The 23,600-nt window shown below is 33.7% G+C and overlaps 2 protein-coding genes across 2 annotated transcripts; both read left to right on the top strand.

Moving 5' to 3' along the window:
* Window positions 1-8,085: 8,085 nt before the first annotated feature.
* Window positions 8,086-15,748, top strand: LOC106141535 (uncharacterized). The gene is made up of 7 exons (XM_013343187.1): window positions 8,086-8,149; window positions 9,596-9,756; window positions 11,438-12,221; window positions 12,686-12,829; window positions 13,759-13,927; window positions 15,038-15,234; window positions 15,357-15,748. Exons 1-7 carry the CDS (start codon window positions 8,086-8,088, stop codon window positions 15,746-15,748), a joined length of 1,911 nt encoding a protein of 636 aa, XP_013198641.1.
* A 3,887-nt stretch (window positions 15,749-19,635) lies between these two features.
* Window positions 19,636-23,378, top strand: LOC106142427 (D-beta-hydroxybutyrate dehydrogenase, mitochondrial). The gene is made up of 5 exons (XM_013344175.2): window positions 19,636-19,732; window positions 19,993-20,247; window positions 20,833-20,990; window positions 22,527-22,692; window positions 23,013-23,378. Exons 2-5 carry the CDS (start codon window positions 20,001-20,003, stop codon window positions 23,357-23,359), a joined length of 918 nt encoding a protein of 305 aa, XP_013199629.1. The 5' UTR covers window positions 19,636-19,732; window positions 19,993-20,000; the 3' UTR covers window positions 23,360-23,378.
* Window positions 23,379-23,600: the final 222 nt, after the last annotated feature.

The raw sequence follows: 23,600 nt of genomic DNA, 5'->3' as shown, positions 1-23,600 counted from the left end.
AACGTAATGTTATTGTTATTTAGTGTATTAATGTTTTTCAAGCAACATTAAACCATTTCATAAACATCACTTTATACTAGCAAATTAAATAGAGTTGTTCCATTTTTAACTATGTCGTGGTGTCAGATTAATGTACTAAACATTACCAAATATTTAGTTCATAGAATATTTCGAAATATGCTTACTTGTTTGCTGACTCAAGCACTGAAATCTTGGAATATGGTAAGATTATTAGAGTAAGCAGCTTCGAAACATAGTGAGAGAGAGAATTACAATGGTCGGTTATTATCATACACAATTGAATAAGAAGAATATAAAGAAGAAAAAAACTTTTTTAATTCGTCGAAACAAAGTTGAAATATTCATTTAGCAACCCTAGGAAACCCTTTAGACCCAACTACGACTACAGTGATTCATTACGTCACGTTCTATGCGATGCATTAAAATTCTATTTTAATTTCAGAGAATGTTACCATTTAGTATTTGATAATTTAAACATACAAAAATATTTCAACTGAAACAGAATATTCAGTTTGCTTTTTGTTTGTTGCTTTTCGAACGATATTTACTTTTTGTGATGAAAATATTTGGCTCAGAAATATAAATATCATAATAAATACGGGTCCAATATTCAAATAAATGTATAACTAGTTTTTCAACATAAGTATGTTTATTTCACAAATAGACAAGAGTAGGCCGACAGTTCTGCCCCCGAAAACCTCGCGTATTTCCATTCCTCACAATTGATATAATGTTGACGACCTCTGTAGCAGTAGTGCGCTTATCTGTGACACAGCAGGTCCCGAGTTCGTATCATGGACAAGGTAAGATGAAAAAATAACTTTTCCAGAGTGGTCTCATCTTGGATGTTTATCTATGTAAGTAAGTAATTATTATGAAACAATGTTTACCCCGTAATCGGCATCGCCACTCAAAATGGCAAATGCACTCCCGCAGGTTGAGGCTATACAGGGAATATTTTGTAAATTTAATCTTCTTCCTCCTGGCTTAAGTCCCGGTTTCATCCTCACCTCTCTGGAGTGGAGCCCAAGGTATGCCTTTGACCATGGATCCTGGATTGGATTGTAAATTTAATATTAGTTGGTAATCATCTTTTTTATAAGAATCATTAGATTATTTAGATATTGTTTAATCATATTTATTATTTATACACTTATAAACTAAGAATATTTGTATATGTATAATATTTATAATCGCGTTATTAAAAATTTAATCAAAAGTTAAAAATACCCCGACGCAATTTTAAGTTCCCTTTAAAAAGTACCTTAGTATCTATAAGTAATATTTTTTAGAAAATGCGTCGCGTTGGGTGTCCGCTCCAAACCTAAAAAATACAAATACTTAGTCTAACTTAAAGCTAAGCAATTTACTTTAACTTTAACACAAAAAATATTAATAAGGCGTTGTATGATCATTAAGTCATTTATTATATCTTAGAAAAACGCTCGATATTATCCAATTCAGTAGCAGAATGAAGCAGATATCCAGTATAAGCATCCAGTATTCAAGATAGGGTTTGTATCTGGCCAAAGGCGTAGTTTTTTAAATCGGTATTTTTTGCTCGTAACACACTGGACACAGTATGTTCCCGACACATAGCGAGCTACAGCTGCGGTGGTAGAAATTTATATTTTTAAATTCTTCGCATAAATATGCGCATAAAAGGACTCAATTTGCTTTCATTAAAACATTCTCGGAATTCGAATGTGCTATATTCGTAGTGTTTTTTATCTCCAATTCGTACTTAGGTACTAAAAAAATTATCAAATCCTTATTAATGAGTAATTTTTATTTTAAAATAATTATTTGGAATTTAAACTTAAACTTCATTTTCATTGCACTGAATTGTATTCAAGGAATTTCAATTAAAATCATTTTACGTTCTACAACATTTACTCACTTTGAATTGAATTAAAAGAGAAATCATTCAATTTCAGTTCAAAATGAATGGAGTTAAACGGAAATTAATATCGAGCGGTTTCGCAATTGAGACAAATTGGCTAAGTGTGTTTAGTGGCTGCCGAGAGGGGCTTAACAATTTACAATTCTGTTTTTAGCTAAATGTTTCTGTTAATTACTAAATTGAATATTCTTGGTAAATCGTATTCTGTAAAAAATTTATTATTTAATTATTTACTTTGCATAATATATTAATTTATTATGCAAAGTATTTTTCGCCGAACCCGCCAACGATACGTAAGTATATTACAGGTACCTTTAATTGCATTGAGAAAAAAGAAGCAGTTGAATGAAAATCTTCAAAAGCTAATTTCATATGCAGATATATAAATGAATAAATAAATTACTCTTAGTTACTTAGGTACACCATATTGTAATTTATTTTAAGAGTTTACTTTACCCAAGCTCACATTAGACTTGTTGTGAACTGATTATGTTTCTGTGTAAATTCTTTTAGCTTTTAGCATGCCTAATATTATAATGTAACACACATTGCTTTACTCCACTTTTCTTGGAAGGGGAGGCTGGTATTGCTGAGATACGCTGTTAAGTTCAGACACCAGTCTCTCATAATCTTAGTTAAAAATCTTCGTACCATGTAGTAACTTGATACAAGTCAGAAGAATTCACATTCTTTCAAATTACTGCGGTAGCTAGTTTTTAAGTAAATGCATTTTGTTTATTTAAACAAACAGCAATATATAATATTGTCCATAAATGATTTCAGGGATAATTCTCTTTGGACAAAATAGCTCATTAAAATGATATTTCAACTTAAACTAAATTTTGCGGTCGTCCGCTTTCCCCTAAGCTCTGGAACTTTTTAAGGCTTTACTTTTATTTTCACAGGAATTTTCTATAATGAATCATCTAGACGGAGGGAAATGGCATGCTCTGTTATTCCTATATTTTCGATTTCTATATTTTTGTTTCTGATGCAAAATCTCTAAGAAATCATTACAAACTAAGAAGGGGAATAAAAAATAAAATAAAAATTTAAAGAAATTAATTGATCACTTTTTTAGAAACGAAAGGGCACAATGTAGGTTGCCACAATATTTTAATTAAGAACGTATGTATGTACTTATCTTCTTTGAAGCTGTAATCTTTGACTACCCCTCTGGGAAGTGACGGGATTTTATGTATTAAGGGTTTTTTTAATTAGGGAATTCCCGGGAACGTTATTTCGCATACTTTATACGAGAATGTTTTTAAAGATAAATCCAGTGCTAATTATGATTTTGTTATATAAACATAGATGTCCAAAGTCATACTATTGGAACATTAATGTGATAGTCACGTACACATTAAACCGTATAATCCATAGATGAAACAGCAGCAGTAATGTGAATCGCGAAATAGTTGGATTAAGGGGCGCGTCCCTACACAACTAAGAACTATGATCGATGTTTCGACATGTGCGCTGGGGTTCGTACATCATTTATTAACTTTGCTAGCTACCGAATTACATTTTTACACACCGTACATATTTAAAGCGGACCCCAGGCCCCTGAAGCATTATGGTGGAGGGTGCAAATGGAAATCGGAAGGTGAGAGTGACAGACATTTTAAATTAAATACTAAAACATCCCAGGTTTAAAATGATTACTTATGAGCATGACACGGAAGCGACATGCTTGCCATTTCTGGCCTATCCTATATACATATACTACAACTAGAGGGTATTTATTTCATCGAAAATTTCCAAATCGGCTTGCAAATCCTCACTTCGCAGAAGACAAGATGGTAATGCATTTTAAAAAAGTATGATAAGATTAGAAACCTCTCCAAACGGGAAGTGACATGGAGTAAGTCTACGTTCTCAAAGTCGAAAGGGTTTCCATCCCGAAGGAGCAATCGGCCAAGCTCTTCAGTGTTGCTAGATGATTCTACTAAATTAACCTAGGTCACACTACAAAACAGCGCATTTCAACACTTTACTATTGAAACTAATCCGATGGCATAATAGGGATTGAAAAAGTATAGCTTGATGCTCATAATAACAAAGACATGCATTAGTCTAAAAATAATGTGTTCACGTATTTCCACTTTATTTTCATCGCTCTGTGAACAGTATGGCAAATATCCAAATGCGAACAAATATTTGTTCCGGTCCTACAAATATTAGCTCCTGTCACCACTTTCATCGAATGCAGGGATATGATTTCATACATTACGCTGGAAGAGAAAATTTATTTCTTGAGTTCGGTCCATTTCCGTCTTTATTCCGTGTAAAAATCTAGTATGAATCTAGGTTAATATATATAGCATGTTAAATGAATAAATATATAGTATGTTATTCTTAAAGGTGATCTATGTGTCTTTGTCTAATATTCTATAATAAAATATTTATGCAAATATGTTTTGCCTCTGCCTTACTTCTGGTAAGAAACGTCATCATTGTGTATAAAAATTTTGTATAATTATTTTTTTATTTTATTGCTACGACAATTTACAACATTAATTTCAAACAAAGCGGACTTCACTTATTTATCTGCATTATTTTATGATAAAATAGGAAATAATCTGGTGAAACCCTCTTTATACAATTTTCTTTTTTCACTTCTAAACTACCCTCGATGCAATACAATATAGGTAAGGGCTGTATACCCTCTGTAAGATATTTCAGTAAATCGGGACCACTTGTACAGTCAACAGATTAAAGTAACTTAAAACATATATTTATGTTTGTGCAATAACCGCTAGGTTTTCCTTACCTACAATATCGCGAGTTTAAGAAAATTTACTCGGTATAATAATGTCATGCGAACGGTGGCTATAATTTTTTCTTCTTCATCTATTACTTCTTCTATTACTGTAAAAAATATATTTAAGCCTTTTTTAAATCAAAGGTTAAGGTAAAGTTATATTAGAAAATATTCACTGAGCCAAAATCTGCCGTTGACTGTACATTACAACCCATTTAGAAATAAGTGGCACTTGTCTATTGAAGGCAACCTGAGGTTAATTGAGAGAAAATTGAAACCAGATATTTGTGGAGGGTCGTCAAACTTCCGACACTTAGAGGAAATTTGTGGGGAGAGCTGAGACTGTCCATAGGCCTCTTAAAATATTTCTAAGTAATTATTTATTTTTTTTATTTTCATTACTGTTTTTTTATCAAATATCTTAGAAGTTTTAATTGTGTAACGTCATACTTAAAGTTTTTCCGAACTAGTAATATTTTTGGTTTGTCCCTACTGAATTTTTTTATTTTTATTTAGATATAATGTGGAAAAGGGAATAATGTATTTATTAAAAAGTTAATTTTTATTGTTTGTGTCTATCTGTTGATTTGTGAAATATTATCTTTCAACCTTATTTGTTAATCCAACGTTAGTAGATTTTATTTTACCCAAGTTATTTAAGAGTTAAATCTGAGATCATGGTCAGACATCGCACCCCGGGCTCCTCTTTCGAACGATGAGTATGTTGCTGGGATTACCGCCAGGAGAAAAAGGAAGGTATATATATTTTTTTTGGCTTTGCCAATCAACTAATTTAATATATTTTTTAAGTCAGCATTTGTTTAATGAAGGGTTATGGCAATTTCCACGAAACCCCAAGCAAAAGCCAGTATTATATGCAAACAAAGTTAAACTTCCCTACATTGTTTAGTACTTCAACCAACCTGGACAAATTTTCACAAGGTACAAACAAATTTTATTCGACGGTCTAGCTGGCGTGGTCTCGTTACATCCACCATGATCGCTCTTCCAAAGACTCGCAGTAATATCAATAAAATCTCGACTACTTGCTAAACTTTTCCACACAAAGTTTTCCGACCGTTTGCAACTTTGTGACATCGATTTCTTTAGTTACTTTGTGAGTACTGAACTGACCCTTATTTTTATTTGACTTCACCTATCGGTCATGTATTTTTAATTTTTTTGTTAGTATACATTCTTCAAGCTGCACATTAAGTTCAAATTTAATTCAAATAATTATCAGGCATGAGTAATGACTTTTTGCATAATCGCATGAGCTGAAAATTGCTAGGTAACTTTTAAATTTGAATCGAATTGAACTTAAAGATTCGGGCACTACAAATGTTACACTTAGATCATAAGAAGAGATTCCTCCAAGTCAAACAACGTTATTCGACGGTCACTAATAAGATCGTGATTTTCTATGTATCCTAACAGCTGTGATTAATTACGCGCGCCATCTTTATTGGGCGAGGGGAGTACGACAACTGCCTTGTTTATTTGATACGTCAAATCTATCGCACAAAAATTTGTTTTGTTTTCTTGACCGAACTTTATTTCTTTCACATCGTTTCAAGAGTACTTAAAATGTATTAGACAACACTTACTTCATTTAATTAGCTAACGTTTCATAATGCCATTGCTCTGGAAAGCGGCCAAACTGTTTAAAAATTAAATTAAATTGGCCTCAGATCTTCTTTAGACAATAGAGATTTTAAAACTCATTAAATTTCAAGATGTACCTTTGTTATTGTGGGCTAATAAAGTTATACGCGCAAAAAACATTTGAGACATGAACTGGACATTCAATGTTTTTTTACTTATAGAAAACAGTATGGGTTGTAAAATTTGGCGAGGCCAATCATTTTCAACACAGTAAGGTGTGTGTGACAAAAACACTAGGTATTATTTTAGCGCATGAAATATTATGTTCCTTAGTTGTAATCCTGGTCTCTCGCTGGTCCTCTATCATTGAAACTAACAGTTGAGAATGCAAACAAGAAACATGCTAGATGAGGAAAAAGTGAAACAGAGAACTATAGGTTATTTATCTCAAAATTATTAAATAAATCAGTAAGTACTTATCACTTCCAATTTTGTAGTCAAAACGTAATTTTCATTTAATTATCATACATTTTAATATCAACAAGTACATTTTCTTTTCATGAAAACGTTTGCGATGTCCTTCGTCAAAGGCATAAGCAATATGTTACAGGAAACGCAGTATTGGTAATCCCCAATTTTGTTTGCAAAACGCAAATACCGCCTAAAATGCAGTCCGTTTGATTCTGTGTTATCGTAAAGAGTGGACGTTGGGCCACTAATTGAATTTCGGGCCCTGCTAGTGCAGGGTTGCCGGCGTCCAGATTTACCGGACATACTTTTTGATTGCCTGTCCGGCTTTTGATGTATTAAGCAATCAAAATAAAGCTAATTTCGTCGCAGAAGTAAGATTAAATTGTATATTATTTAGGGTGTTTGGCTTTTTAACCCAAATGTTAGGACAATCTGTAGGTCTCCCTGGCGGTCCGGCAACCCTGCCAGTGCGTGCGCTGCGCCGTTTTCGTTTTCACATCCGACTGGCCAATTACCGACGCTATTCAATTTATTTGCGAATTTCCGAGATTCCATTGTAAGCTTCAGTTATGTGCAGTTCTAAGTTTGAATGCGACGAAAGAGATATTCATAAAAAATGTTAATATAACACAGTAGATACTATTAACGTAACGATATTTAACGTATATAACGGAAATTAAAACGTAAAATAGAACAAAACTTTTAAATTTTTGGTTACCAATCTAATGCACTTATAATTGAAAAAAAGGCTGTAGACTGTAGAAATCTCGTTTCTTTAAAATGGTAACAATAAAAAATAGTTGTTTAACTGATAAAATTAAGACAAATTTGCCAGGTAAAATAGCAAAGGATTAATGCTGGAAATAACATAAGGATTCCAACAAAACTTGTACCAAAAAGATTGAAAAAACAAATTAGAACTCCGAAAGTGATTTTAACAAAACGTAACTAAATAAATAGAGGTTTCCCACAAAGTGACTCATGATTACATGCACATTAAATATGCTATTGTCTACGTCAGAATGATGACGTACTTAATTAGACAAAAAAACGAGGAAATACATTGTAAGACTACTAAAAAAGTTAGTACATTTCAACACCGTGCATTCCAATCTGAGTATTGTTTTCATTCTTAGAACAACTTATTTAATTGCTACCATCTAAATTAATAGACCAATTAGCGGTTGATAATCTAATGGCAAATACCCACAAGGGACAATTACGCGAGCATTCGTATTAATATCAACTATCAGTTGGTTAATAGGGCTCATGGTATACGCCGTCTCGGTGTCAATAGAAATAAGAAAATTATATTATCAAGATGATTAGGCCTTCAGTGAGTCTCATTGTTGTAACGTTGCTGTTCCTTGTTGAGGCACGCAAAGGTAATGTTTCATAATTATTATTTTTTTTTGTAGCCTACTACTACTATTTTATTTATATATCTTTTGAACAGGTAGAATACAGTCGATATTTACCTTTCTAAAAGGTTACATATCATAAGATGTTTCTTTGGGCTCTTGTTTATTTATTTAAACTTTATCGTACAAACAATATTGATTCATGTCTGGTCTTGGATATTCAAAAATCAGTTGTAACGTCAGGTCCAAAACGTAATTGTAGAATTAAGTATCTAGTAAAAAATTATCAGTGCAAATTAATAATTCCATATTTGCAAACAGGTTAACATTGTTTGATAACAGCTTAAGGGAGTTATGACTCTTTTTGCCAACACGAAACCACGATGCGGCAAAACCTAGGGTAAACTTTATAAAAGGAAACGAAAATTCTAAAGCCCTGTCATAAACTTGTTTTATATTGTTTTCTAAAATGTGCACCCCATAGATAGTTATTCCAAATTTAAAATATTCATGAGTTAGCTTTTGTTCGTAAACTTCCCAGACACAAATTACTTCCACGCGAGATGATATACATACTATCAAGGAATACGCAATTTGTGGAACCTTATGTTTCGCATTAGTTTTTACTCGATGACATTATCTATTATATATTTCAAACTTTTACCGATACAAAAAGTAAACCCACCTTTAAGCCGCCATACTTACAAGTGTAAATAAAGTAGCCTACAAATTAATAGTAACCGACATCAAACATATACACTCAAAACTGATAAATAACATAAGTCTATATATTTTAGGTTATCGTAATACGATAAAATAATATTGTTGAAGATATTCATTCAACTTTTTATTTCTTCGGGCAGTGTAATTCGATCCCATAAGTATAGTTTTCCAACAGACCTCAGTACCAAACATAACAAGCGAGCGCTAGTCCCGGTTGCATTTTCTCTCTCGGCAATAGCCCGAGGTCTGCCTAAGTCCACAATCCTAGAGTATTTTAGATAAGATGTTAACACAAATCTACGTAACCAAAATCCCAAGCCAACTACGATTATTTCGTCGCCTTGTTTTCCCATCGTATGAGTCTGCAAATAATACGAAAAATATTTGTGAGAAAACTTTTAATAAAGAAAACCGTAACATTTCAGAGCTAAAGTTAAATTAACCATCTCCACGCCGAAGTTAAAAATGGGTTTGGGACGAAAAGTTCCCTAGTCGAGTTTAGGCATGGGTTTACGCGTGTTAATTTCCGTGTTAACATAGTCAAATTCAGCTACAGATAATATGCTAGGCTACAAACACAAACTGCTCATTATTTCATTGCAATCAAAACGTAAAATAAAATGTGTCTGATTAGTCAAATCTGAAAGTTGTTCTGATTCGTCAAGCGAAATTTTCCATTTTTTATTTATTTCTATTATGAAAAAACTGATATTATGAGAAAGATAATATTCCTGTTTTATGTTTTAGAAAAATGTGAGAAATGCTTGCCTATAAACAGCTGTTCCTTTTACGGAAACTTGAATAGAGAAGAACAGGAGAGATGGGCTGAAAGATTTGAGTGTCCCAAATCTGACAAACATGACACCGGACCACTTTTTGGATTTTCACAGACCGCTAAGGGCGATATGGTAAGTAAACATGTGTGACTTGTCTTTAAATAATCATACATTTTGACAATTATTTATAAGGCATTAGATATTATGATTGGGTATCCAGTATATGCACGGTTTCGCTTTGATGTTATTACTACCTATACTCGTATTACTGTTAGAGTTTCTTTCAAACCGTTTAAGAAGATTTTGCGTAAAAGGAAATAACCGTACATTTCTACATAAGAAACAAACTTTCATATTTGAAGTATGTAGTAATAGATGAAAAGAAGTATAATTATAATCATTTTCAATTGATTTTTTTTTATATTAAACTTAGATTGTGATATTACTTAGATATTCATTAATGTCTGGTTGAAGCTTATAAAATTAATTATGAAACAAAAATGTAATAATTATGTCCACACATGAGTGACCAAACAATATACTTAATTTAAATAATCAGCCAATAACTAAAAGTTATTTAAATAGTATCATCCTCATTAATATTGTCGATGATGCAAATTGCTTTTAATACAATTTGATTCACCGATTCGAAGCTTGTTAATTTGCTGGAATGAGATCCTTCCAAAATGACACATTATTTGCGTATGCTCTGGAAATGCATGTAGATATCGAGATTTGGTTTGATTTGCACAACGTAATCTAAGTATCATATTTTTTTTTATTTGGAACTCAAATGCAAACAAGAAAAATATAAGAATAAGTCGCTTTATGTAATAAGCAACTTAAATAAAAAAGCAATAAATTATAATAAATAAATATAAATAAATATATACGGGACAAATTACACAGATTAAGTTAGCCTCGAAGTAAGTTCGAAACTTGTGTTATGAGATACTAACTCAACGATACTTTATTTTATAATTAATTTTTAGATAGATAAACATCCAAGACCCAAACCAAACAGAGAAAGTTCCCTTCTCATCATGCCCTGACCGGGATTCGAACCCGAGATCTCCGATGTCACAGTCAAGCGTATTACCGCTGCGCCACAAAGGCCGAATTATATAATTTGAATTTAAAGTTTTTAATCGTTTGTTAGAAAAGAGATTAGAATAAGATTCGAACTTGGTAATACTTAGGTCGGAAAATTCCACCAATGTTCATAATAATTAGATATAAATAATTTATTTTTTCTTTCTTACAATAATCGTATCTTATTCCCAAGTAGTTTCTTGATAAAAACTATATTTAATCCAGTGCATTAATTTACTTGATATCAATGGTTTAAATGCAGTGTTGTGTTAAACAGAAATCGAGCATTGTTGTAGCAATTTATCACAAAACGAACGTGTCATTATACCCCTACTGAAACGCCACTTGATAAATGGGACCTGTACAAACAACAGAGTGCATACAAGTTATTCTGAGAGAGAAATTACAAAATAAACATTTGCGAGGAAAAACAACGCGCGACGCTAGCTTATATTGTCACAATTGGTGAAACTGAAAAACGTGTACCAGGATTTTTACGTTTTACATTCTAATAAAGTAGATATTATGTAGCTTTATTATCTTCTGAAATTTTGAGATAACTTTATTATATATTATTATTTAACATACACCTGAAGGTGGCCTTTCAAGACTGTTCTGACTGGCTTTGTCTACCCCGCAAGGGATATAGACATCATTATATGTATGTATGTTGTGATAACTTATAATGCACATACTTATATTAAAATCTTATTTATTTGAGGTTTGCTGTCCAAATTCAATCTGGGGTACAGATAAAAACGACGCTCAAGGAACCAAAGAACAAAATATCAACAAAAATGCACAATATAATGTGCAATCGGACTTCAAACCGCCAAACCAAAGAGATAACGCATTAAATTATAACAAACCAGCTGACAACGATAATTCGAATCGGCCAACTGATATTTTAAGTAGTTATGACACAGGTTCTAATAGACCGGCAGATAATAATTATGAACCAAGTTATGAAACTCATCGAGCACCGCAGAATCATCAAGTTAGACAGCCATACAATCAAGGAAACTGGGCACCGCGTCCCGCAAACAATGACTGGAACAGAAATAACCAAAACTTTGGAAGAAATAGAAATCCCTTCGATGGAAATGGGAACTCTGTTAGTGGAAATCAGAATCCTTTAGGTAGACAAGGAAATGCATTTGGAAATGCAAATAACTTTGGTCAAAACGGGAATAATTTTGGCTCAAACGATAATTCCTTCGGTAGAAATGACAATTCATTTGGTAGAAATGAAAATTTCTTTGGTGGAAATGGAAATGCCTTTGGTAGAAACGGAAATGCCTTTGGAAAAAATGGAAATGCCTTTGGTAGAAACGGAAATGCCTTTGGAAGAAACGGGAATTCTTTTGGTAGAAATCAAAACACTCCAGGTGGAAACTCATTTGGTGGATCAAATTCAGGAAATCAGTGTCCTGTGACAAGTTATCCGCCTAATCCCGAATCTGGTTGCTGCGGCAGAGAAGCTACTGATTCTGATAGAATAATTGGTAAGTTTCAAAGTAACTCTATACTATAGCTGTTTTAACAAAAAAAGGTTCAGTACCAATAACTAAACTACTAACTACTGTTCCTCTATGCTATTCCGCTAATCCTTTTGTATAACAATGACCGTTACTTTTTCACTTAATTAGTATAAAGTAGGTTCTTGATAATCCGTCATTAACCTATAAAAGGAACAATATTAACTATTAGCTTACTATACATAATCATAAACTTTTACTACGAATCACATCAAAATTCATTAAATTCTAAATTTTGACATTTTAAAAGTTTAATATGAAAAGGAAATTGCTCCGCAAATCTAATAGAGGCATATAAATTAATTAGTATGTCACATTCAGCACCGTTAATCATTTATCTACTATCTGTCTGGCAACGACATCATCCCTAATAAATGTCTTTGCTTATTACTACACCACTAACGATTTGTACCTAACCGCTTTTTAAATAGTGAGGCAACCATGGGCCTCCCGGAATGAAGGACCGAGGATGGACAGGCCTTGGAAGTCACCGATGGATGATTACAGAAACTGGAATTCCCAAATGAGATTTAAACGACAAGCTACTAATGTAACGGTTGATCATCGTATTGCTGGTAAGTTCGATGTTAACTCAATTTGGAGGCGAACAACCGCTATCATTCAGAATTTCAACAGTTGATTATTTAGACATTAAGTCTTAATTACGAAAACCAATTTTATTCGACATTAATTGTAATTACAAAACATATATTCAACTACTTAGCATTGATAAGATAGATCTACTTCGACAAGATACACCTTCGAAGAATACTACCTCAGTAAAAACCTTCTTTGCAATTCAGTTATTTGGTAGATCTCTATGTATTTAGACAGAACATATAACTTCGACATAATAAAAATGTAGTGCAAAATAAAAACAGTCGGCTATGTCTAACGCATAAGGATAAAGGCATAATATTTGTATGCTTCCCATAGTAAATTTTGAATAGGCTTTACCATTTTTAATCGCATAATTTACAAAACTAACTAGATAAATTTATTGAATAAATCTATTTGCCAATACCCCAACTACCGACAGTGTTGTTAGCAATATTTTGCTAACAAACAAAATTTTTTGCCAAAAAACTATTGTCAAAATACATTGTGATTTTAGTGTTTTATTTTCAATGGAATCTGTTGTATGTAATAAAAAATGCACCGAGTGAATCTGCTGTACGCTTTTGTATGCAATATTAGCACACTTGAATAGTGGACAGAATTATTGATAAAAAGCTATAAAAACACAAAAATCCAAATATTGTTTTTTCTTTATGATGATCGTTAAATATTGATGATTGTACGAATAATGTATAATAGGTACCTTTATCACTATCTCTTTGTCATTACCCGATTTCGACTATTTTACAAATACACACACACTTTAAACACTATTGGTGTAGATGTGCATTGTCATCGTAACATAGTTACCTACTTGAAATTAAAAAGAAAACATGTTTGTAATGAAACGTTTCTCTGCATCCCACCTTCTTAAATTGCTTTACAGGTGGTAAAGAAACGGAGCTAGAACAGTTTCCCTGGACAGTTCTCCTGAAGACCACCTTCGACTACGGGTCCAGCGAGGCCTCCTTCAACTGCGGAGGTTCTCTCATCAGCTCCTTTTACGTGCTGACTGCTGGTCATTGCGTCGTCGATGATAATGCACGGGTCAAAGAGTAAGTTATCCACAGAAGATTTATATATGTTTATAATGCTCAAAAATGCACAATGACGATTTATCCCAAATGAGATAATGAAAACATTTTAACTACGGGACCGATTAAAATGTATATAAATAGATCTTCGAAGACTCGGGACGGATTACTTTTCTTCTTGAAAAATCCTATGTGAGTGAAACTCCAGTATAAAATATTGATAGACATTTGATAAAAAGAACATCTAAAAAGATGACCTACCAAACACAAGTACCACATAAAACTTTACTTGTATAGGCAGCTTTATAATTTCCTGAATAATAAATTCTAGACAAGTGGTTGTGCCGTGTGGTTCCCGGCACTATTACAAAAAAGAATAGGACCACTCCATCTCTTTCCCATGGATGTCGTAAAAGGCGACTAAGGGATAGGCTTATAAACTTAGGATTCCTCTTTTAGGCGATGGGCTAGCAACCCGTCACTATTTGAATCTCGGTTCTATCATTAAGCCAAATAGCTGAACGTGGCCATTCAGTCTTTTCAAGACTGTTGGCTCTGTCTACCCCGCAAGGGATATAGACGTGATCATATGTATGTATGTATGTATGTATGGTTTTGCAATTAGTATGCAAGTTGGAATATTATTCCTTCTTCGGCATTTTTAGTGAAGTTTCAAGACAGTCTTAGATTTCCCTGAGGGCTGCCTGCTGCCTGAAGTTAGTTCTGTGTTGTATAATGTTGTGGTCGACACTCTTGATCTCGCCTATAAAAGGAGCAACAGTTTGTTTGGAAACTACCCATTTAAGTTTTTATGATTTCGAAGCGTGAACGTTTAGCTTGACGCAAAATACAGCAAGAATTAAAACTAAGTCGAGTTTTTATACTCAGAAAATTCTAGGCTTTAGAAAAGCAGCAAGTATACTACGATTTTTATAGTAGGCAAGTGACAGTAAGCGGATATGAAACAAATTTCAAAACATAAGCACTTCATTTTCGGGTTTGATTGGCAGAAATGCCACAGCATTAAGACCACCTAATTTTACATTATTTTCGGTGTATAATTCAGTAACGAAATGAAAATCATATATAAAATGTACCAGTACTTATAAATGTCCCTTGTTTTTTTTGCAGTATTGAAATCTACCTAGCGGAGTTTGATAAGCGCACATTTCCGAGGGACTGCAAGAATATTCTTGGAGAAGGACAGAAATGTGTTGAGAACATCGTGATAAGAGCTGAGAACTTCTTTCCACATCCTAACTATGATAACGATAGGCTGTTCAATGATATAGCTCTGATCAAGTTACAACGACCAGCACCTTATACTGGTGAGAATACTTTTTCAGTGTTTCCTCTTTGGCAGGAAATATATGAGAATACTCTGCAGGCTAACAGCCTAAATGATTAGAAGAAAGACATTTAGAAAGTAAAAAAGTATTTATTTCCACAGATTACATTCGCCCTATTTGCCTTCCACCCATCAACGTTGACGAACCTGACTTCTTCAACCTTCGCCTGGCTGTATCTGGTTGGGGAAGAAACGGAAAATACAAATCAGACATCAAGCAATCCACAGTCGTCAACCTCGTCCCTAATAGGGAATGCAGAAATTACTACCCAAATCTATCAAATACCCAACTTTGTGCAGCGGGTTATTCTGGCGAGGACACATGTAAAGGAGATTCTGGTGGTCCTCTGATGCTGCAATATGAAGGGAAGTACTTCGTGTCCGGAGTAGTTAGTGGAAAAAGAGCAGATGCGCCATGTGGTACGTCCGTACCGTCTTTGTATACAAATGTGTATCAACATTTAGATTGGATACGTAACAATATAAGGAACTGAATTGACTTACTAAATTTGATCTAAGTGTTAATCTATTTCAAGGACAATTTTATCGTAAAGGTTTGCCAATTAAAATGTGATAATAACTTTATTTAAATAATAGTAAAAATATTACTTCTGGTAACTTACTTTCTCACTGTCTATTTTATAATAATTCTTAATTACTTTTTGATCATTTTATCTAAAAACAAATATGACTATTTTTATAAATTTCTACTAACTGCTAGTAGTAGCTGTAAGCGCTAATAAAATAAATTTTACTATTAATGTCATTCGTCACATCCAAGCGCTACAATGATTTGGTAGGCAGGTGTGTGTTATTTAAGTCCTCTAAATCCTCTGAGGTTAAAAAAGAGTTTGTAATGTAATGTCCATTGTGTATCCATTCTGTGTAGCTGAGCGTGTCTTTTCAAAACTGTTCACTCTGTCTGCCTCGCAAGGGATGTGGACGTGATTATGTATATTTGTTCTGTAATGTAATTAAGTGCTGTGCCAGATGGATACTTCATTCGTTTAGTGCAAATTCAGACCTGAATTCTGAATGTGCCTAACTTTTACTTTATAAAATTCTGTTTTCTATGAAAACTGTATGTTATTTGAGAAATATTGTCTATTCAATCTAATAAATAATTCAATACGGGTCTTCTGACTTTTTATTTGATTTCCAAGGCGGAGTGAAAACGAGCTGCATTATTTGAGGCTCGTTTTCAAATTGTTTGCTTGCAATTCAAATTAACAATAAAGTATTTGCATACCATCCGAGCAAATAAAGTTTTATAAAGCGAAAAATATTGCACCAAAATTTCGAGGTTATATTTTTGTAGCCGTTACGCGCAGTGCAGTTGGCAGGCCTGTTTTGTTGCCGCGTAAATTGCCCTCGCAGTGCTACCAACTGCAGTATTGATGCGGTAACGCCGTTCAAAAAAGGGTATAGATACAGCTATGAGAATGCTATAGCTATAAAACATACTCAAGAAGTATATTTTTAATTAAATTCTCAATGGACTTTGTCATTCTGTAATTGGTGCATATGGAAAATGTAGGAGTTGGCATCATTATAATAAGTTATTTTGTATTTTAATTTGGGTAAGCTGAATATAAAATCCTTCGTTTCTTTACTTAATCGAACTTGAATAACCAATATCTATGAAGAAAATCAATCAAAGATAATCTAAATAAGAACTACAGTCACAACAAATGTAGCTACCGAATTTCGTTATTAGTTTTAAATATTCGTGGGAGAAGCGAAACAAAATCGTTTTAAATTTAAAATAGGTGTATTTTCAACTACTGCATCTCTCGAGCTCTTAAGGGCCGGCATCCCCAACCGCTAAGCATGGAATACAATACGTTAAAAGATACTCAAATGAGCAAACACTATTATGGGGAGGGCTGTAGATTTCCCAAGAGCGCTCTTCTCCTTAAAAGTGTCGGTCCAATGACCACAATTCAACGCACGGCTGTGAACAAACTTTTCTTTGGAAAAGAATGTGACAAGGTTATACCTTAAGGCGGATTTATATTTGTCTGACGTGTTGTGTGGTGACGCGTCAGAACGGTATCGGTTCTATACATTTAGTATGGTAACGTTCATACTAATAATGCGTGATGTGTTGTGATGGCTTGTGTAAATGTATAGAACCGATACCGTTCTGACGCGTCACGACACGACACGTCAGACAAATATAAATCCGCCTTTACTGCAGGATGTGTAGATTTGACAACGACTTTTAAATCTATACCCACAAAAGTATTTATTTCATGAATCGGACTGTACGTGACAAGACGTCCTTACTTTTAAATCTCGTACTAATTCTAATAACATTAACTTTTTTTGAAAATTAGATACAACGCAAAGTTATCGCCACGATTATCATACTTATGAAAAATGAACGAGTGGTTAATTTATTAACATGTTCTCTCCACACTACCTACGTCACAATCATTACGCCCCGCTGGGCTGACATGATTTTGAAACATGGGAATATGCCCGGACACATAACTTGATTGCTTACAAATGCACTCAAAATTAACATCGTTGAAGGAGATGCCGCAGTGCAGTTTATTCTACCACCTCTTTTACACTTAATTTTGGGAAGCGGTAGAAGCTTCAGCTTTTTTAAAGTACCTAAGTTTTGCCATTCATATTCTACCTCCTGGCGATAGTCCTGGCTGAATCCTCACATCTCTGAAGAGGATTTCAGGGTGCGCATTTTGACCATGATCCTCGATTGGGAGCCAGTAAGTAGGTAAGTAAATGTAAGTATTGTTCATGGTTTTTAAAAACATAAAGCGTTTTAGCCGGGCATCTTAACCGTTCATCCACCGACGCTCAATTAGTAAGTTTAACCTAATAACTATTAAATTGAATATCAAAACAAATAAACACTTGCTACTACCTAGGTTAATCCGTAAAAACTTTACATACTTATAAAAAAACATAGTTTATGTTTAGCTCTTACTAAGAGGTATATTATCATCAAGTGGATTAAGTGTTTAGAAATTCATCACTGTAATCACATCTCCTTAGCCATAAGTAACGTAACGTTGCCTTTTGTATCAATTTCATTCATTCAATTAAAATATTTCGTCGAAGGCAGCGGTCCATGGTGACAGAGGCAGAAAGGGTTATTTGTGATTTGCGGTACAAAACACTTTAACACGACTGATCGGATCGCGGCCGAAGTCGAGCAGAAATGAGCAGAAACAAGATTGTTTCCGTCCAATAGGCCTAATCTCTCAGATGCGTATTCGTGCTGAAACGATCCCATTTTATTGGCATCTCTCTGTCGAACCGATTGACATTTTCATCCCTTTTCGCGCGAATTTAATGTTCACCGATACTTCTTCGAATTATCTGGATTTACAGGTGGGGAATGGCCGCCCATTCGCAAGGGTTATGTAGTAATTTTTTTTAATACATACTTATATTCTAAGATGTTATATATTAAATATTAATAACATAATTGCAGTGTTTTCTATATTCCTATTTTGTTTTCTTTCATGCATAATTACTACATATTTAAAAAATTTCCTTGTTTTCTCTGTCAGTATGTATACGCTTATCTCGTAAAGTCGTGGATGGATTTTGATCCTGTCTGAAATGTTGGAAAGAGCGTTTTCTTAGGAAGGTTCATATTTATAAATACTACCCGTGCGAAGCCGAGCCGGATCGCGAAAAAATCTTCAAAAACTTATAAAATCAGGATAGTAGCAGTTGCGCACAACTAGTTTTTGTCATAATACTTTTAAAAGATATGAAGGAATAACCTAGAGAATTAGGTAAGTAACCTGAGTCTCAAGAATCAGTTGCCTTGCTCGTTATTGACAAAGCAAATATGACACCTAACTGGCTATAATCAGTAAGTATACTTAGTATAACCGAGCATGTGTAATGTATGCAATATTATTTGGCTGTGTATCAAATGGGTGTGAATCCAAATAAAAGAGGACACTGATGGTCATAACTACTTTCTACCTGCACAGCCCTGACAGATTTTGATTTATTTGGAAGTATGTGCTACGCATGATTTATTAATATCGGTGTAGGTACTACGAGGGCGTAGGTACTCTTGGTTAAAGATATAAGTATAAACTTACATAATACATACTCCAAACATATCAAAGAAAAAAGATTTTTTTATATTACATACATAATTTATCTATATTTCCATTGATCAGTAAGGTACAATTACCACTGTTTTAATTTTTTCCTCAAAACTGTGATTTAAACAATATACTGTGATATTGGAAGCACCTACCTAACCTATGTTATTTTTATTCAACTTTCTGACGCCTCTCCCATACGTTTGACCGTAAACTTAGAAATATATACATGAAATTCATTGTAAATATGCAACGAAATCGGAAACCTGTTTCATATGCAACAAGTCTGTCCGCCTGTCGACTGGCCAGTGTCCTCCCGACTGTGCGATTGTTTAGTCTCAAACTTTAGCAAACTTTGTTAGAGCGAAGATTTGGCGGGTAAGTTTATCTTTGGTTATATTTTTGACCCTTGTCTCAAAAAGATGTTTTGTGTGCAGTGTATGTCTGCCAATTTTTATCCGTTGTGTCAAATTGATTGAGGGTATATTGCTCAGAATAATGATTAGTCCTTTGGCTTAGGTTTTGTAAAATATTGTTTCATATTTTTAATTATTCAACTCTTAACATATCTACTGACGGAAAGATATCAGAAACTGTTGTATGTAAACTAAATACTTTTATTATGTCTGTATCTTTAGGACTTACAATGACTTTAAACCGAGTGGTAGCAATCACTGGATGTGACACTGGTTTAGGCTGGGCCATAGCAGCTAGATCAGCTCGTGAGGGTCTCATCACAATAGCTGGCATGTACCACGGTACTGATACCCCAGCAGCGAAGGCCTTAAAGAAGTTGTGTGCTCATCCGTACCCACTAGATGTGAGGGATGCTAAGAGTGTCGCTGAGTTTAGAGATTACGTGATGACTTTAGTTACTGAGAACCCTCGTTACAGTAAGTACTTTTAATAATTTTTAGTTTATTCAATTAGGTCTATATTTATTACCTATACTTCAAAAACTAGAGACTATTTAAATATTAAATACGTGTGAATACGTAAACATGACGTTCGTTCAAGCGAACATTTTCGATTATAAATTCCTGATGAGAATAGGTATGCAAAAACATTAAAACTAAATGAAAAATATTTGCCAACGTGAACTATATCGTTAGTTTTAAGTCTTAAGATAAACGCGTCCGAGTCACTACCTATGTATTGTAATCTATATACTATTAAAATATTATGAATATTAGTAGTTAATAGTCTTTCTGTTTACACATATATCTGTAAAGCTTTCAAAACATAACTGCTGGACCGATTTCATAAAATTTTGAATGAACATCACAATTAAATACCTACCTATTCCAAGTCAAATATGGGCGGGCGACATTTTTTCTGGTCATTTCCACGGGACTTAGCCTCGTGCAAAATTTGTTTCGTGATGTAAATGTATCTTTACATAATCTGCAGGAAAAGAAAAATATATTCAGTAAAAATTTTCCAATTATTATTTTAAATTCTGTAGTATTTACTTCTAGAACTGTACGCGGTTGTCAACAATGCTGGAATAATGACGATAGGGGATTACGAGTGGCAAACGCCAGACATGATAGAATCTACTATCAATGTGAATCTCATGGGCGCCATGCGAGTGGTCTCAGCCTTTCTTCCTGATCTTCGAAGAAGCTCTGGTCAGGTAAATACGTTTGGAAATAGACGGACGAACGAATTTATTCAAAATACAAGAACTCAAAACACTGACTTGTTTGTACTGTCGATGTAATCCCGCTTTCAACGTTTAAGTATACGATCACATGTAACTCTCACTTCATCTCAGTACTATGTTATCTATCCCACTTGTCCCATACTGGGATAAACATCTGGCTTGGCAATTTATTTGACGTCAACCAATGTTGTGAAACAAAAAGATATGACAGTTATTAAGGGTCCCATTATTTTGAAGATTTTTTTTTGAAGACTAGTTTATATCAGTTGACGCGACTTAACGGGTCTGGATGCTCCTTGGTTTGATTGTTGTTGTATACTTAAGTACCTACTTAAAAGTCCATGCTTAAAGTTATAAAGTGTTGTTAACTTTTTTATTGTTAGCTTCTATAACAAAATCGATAGACAGATGACGGTTAGGGCGGGGAGAGAATCGGGGCAAGATTCGTAGTAGGATTTTTTTTTCTTGTTGGTATTGCCTTCTGCACCCGTCTTTTGAAAACGTAGAGCCGTAGGCTTTAGAGCCAGTCGCGGATCTATGTTTTCAAAACTTGGCCTAAGCCAAGTTATCATTTACCTCTTTTTTTTATCTACCTACACGTGTCAAAAAGCTATTTTCTCGTTACGAATTTAAGCACCCTCAGGAAAAGATTGCAACGAAAAATAAAAGATTAATATACCTACAACGGATTGGGTTTTTTATATTACCATTGCCATTTATTTATACATATCAGCAGGCAAAACTCAACGTTGATAAAGTAAATAAAATTATCGTAAAAAAATACATGTTATTACCTATTGAATAAATAAGTATACGTATTTTATAAATTGATAAATAAACAACCCGACTGTGTAAAGAGGAAATTTTAGATATAATGCAATATAAGAAATAAAAATATCATACTCGTAGGTAGATGGTTTTTTAATATTGAATTAAAGTTGTATATAAGGAAGTATTCGCAATACCCTTCTTTTTGATTTGTCAATCAGTCGAATAAAAAAGTAGGATTACAAGAATTGAGGCGTGGTGGTGCCAGAAAAACGCCGAAATATTTTTAAATTAAAAACAAAGCTCTGTACTTTGTCATTGATTTAAACAAGCTTTTTGTTTTGATGAAAAAGCTTTATTATTCTTTGCTCCCATCCTGATCCCGTCTATAGGTATGTGTATTAATTAAAAAATATTTTTAAATTTTTTGGACTTGTAGTTTAAGATTTTAGATATAAGTAAATAATGACAAACAAATACCTAAATTTGAAAAAAAAATCATAAAAGATGATGTCTACACCCCTTAAAAATAAATCAACTTTTTCTTATAAGTACCTACCTACTACAATAATAACAATCCATTTTGACGGGAAGATAAATAGACAAAGTATTGTGCCATATAATCGTTAACAGCTTCGTTGGTATCAGTCGATATGACATTACCTATAGTCGGCGACTATTTAATTTGAAGATCTTAACTACACTTTTCCTTTTCCTTTGACATTACTGTATTTTTAGTGTTCTCCGAAGCCTCGTATCATCAACATTGCCAGCCATTGTGGGCAGCATCCTTTGCCTGGATTTGGTCCATACAGTGCCAGCAAGGCAGGACTTCTTGCTTGGACACGGGCTCTGCGGTGGGAACACTGGACTCATGGACTTAGGGCTGTAGCTTTTATACCAGGTAGGTACAGAGGGGACTGCTTGATCCGGAGCGCCTTAAAAGTTTTGCTGTTGGAATACAATAATTCATGAATTATCCGATTGTAATATACAAAAACGAATTCTTATAAAATCAGGATTTGAAAAGCGACAAATAAAAGTAAAGACTGGTACTCATCAACATGATCACTTGATCCGAGAAACTCTGTCACGATGATACTCGTATGCTGTACCGTTAAAGTTTTTACTTAAGTGGCAGAACTTATCAGCAGTCGAGAACAGAAAGCAGAGGAAGCACTATTTTCAAGTAACTAACTAAAAACATAAAATTCTTTTTTCTAGGAGGATTCGTTGCTTCCAGCGGTATAATGACAAACCAAGTAGCACAAGGTACCGCTATGTTGGAGCATTTGAACGAAGAGCAGAAATTATTTTACGGAAAACGAATAGAAGCTCTTACTAATTATCTAGGATCTAGTACATCCCAAAACACGACCTTCGATTCACTGAAAGACGAAAATATCATCGAAACATTTGCTAAAGCATTACTAGATGAAAACCCAAAGGATCTCTACAAAGTTGAATCGTGGAGATACATGTTTTATTATAATCTGTTAAAGTCGCCACTCCCGGAAGGGGTCCGATATTGGTTAATACAAAAGTTTCTTAGTTTTCCTAAGGATGAATAAATAAAACTGAATATTCTTATTTATGTTGTAACATTATCCCTACCAAACCAATTTTTAAATAAATTTATACAAAAGCTATGAAAAGGCTATATATAGTGTGGTTGATTGAGTGGTGTTGAAAACAAGAAGGACACACATTCATTAGAATGTGTAAGTTATATCGGTTCATCTTTATCAGTGTTTCAACGAGATGGCAATATAATATTTTCATCATTATGATCAATATATAGTGGAAATGCCA

Source organism: Amyelois transitella, chromosome 12 (genome assembly GCF_032362555.1).
Source record: "Amyelois transitella isolate CPQ chromosome 12, ilAmyTran1.1, whole genome shotgun sequence".
Lineage (NCBI taxonomy): Eukaryota > Metazoa > Arthropoda > Insecta > Lepidoptera > Pyralidae > Amyelois > Amyelois transitella.
Note: the sequence above shows the minus strand (reverse complement) of the source record. Positions and strands in the feature narration are given on the sequence as shown.

What these genes read in the sequence shown, in the direction of transcription:
- LOC106141535 (XM_013343187.1), top strand. Translation starts at nt 8,086, where the DNA reads ATGATTAGGCCTTCAGTGAGTCTCATTGTTGTAACGTTGCTGTTCCTT. An exon ending in AGACCGCTAAGGGCGATATG is followed by an intron (nt 9,757 to 11,437) that starts GTAAGTAAACAT and finishes TATTTATTTGAG; the next exon opens with GTTTGCTGTCCAAATTCAAT. An exon ending in GGTTGATCATCGTATTGCTG is followed by an intron (nt 12,830 to 13,758) that starts GTAAGTTCGATG and finishes ATTGCTTTACAG; the next exon opens with GTGGTAAAGAAACGGAGCTA.
- LOC106142427 (XM_013344175.2), top strand. Translation starts at nt 20,001, where the DNA reads ATGACTTTAAACCGAGTGGTAGCAATCACTGGATGTGACACTGGTTTA. An exon ending in TACTGAGAACCCTCGTTACA is followed by an intron (nt 20,248 to 20,832) that starts GTAAGTACTTTT and finishes ATTTACTTCTAG; the next exon opens with AACTGTACGCGGTTGTCAAC. An exon ending in GGCTGTAGCTTTTATACCAG is followed by an intron (nt 22,693 to 23,012) that starts GTAGGTACAGAG and finishes TCTTTTTTCTAG; the next exon opens with GAGGATTCGTTGCTTCCAGC.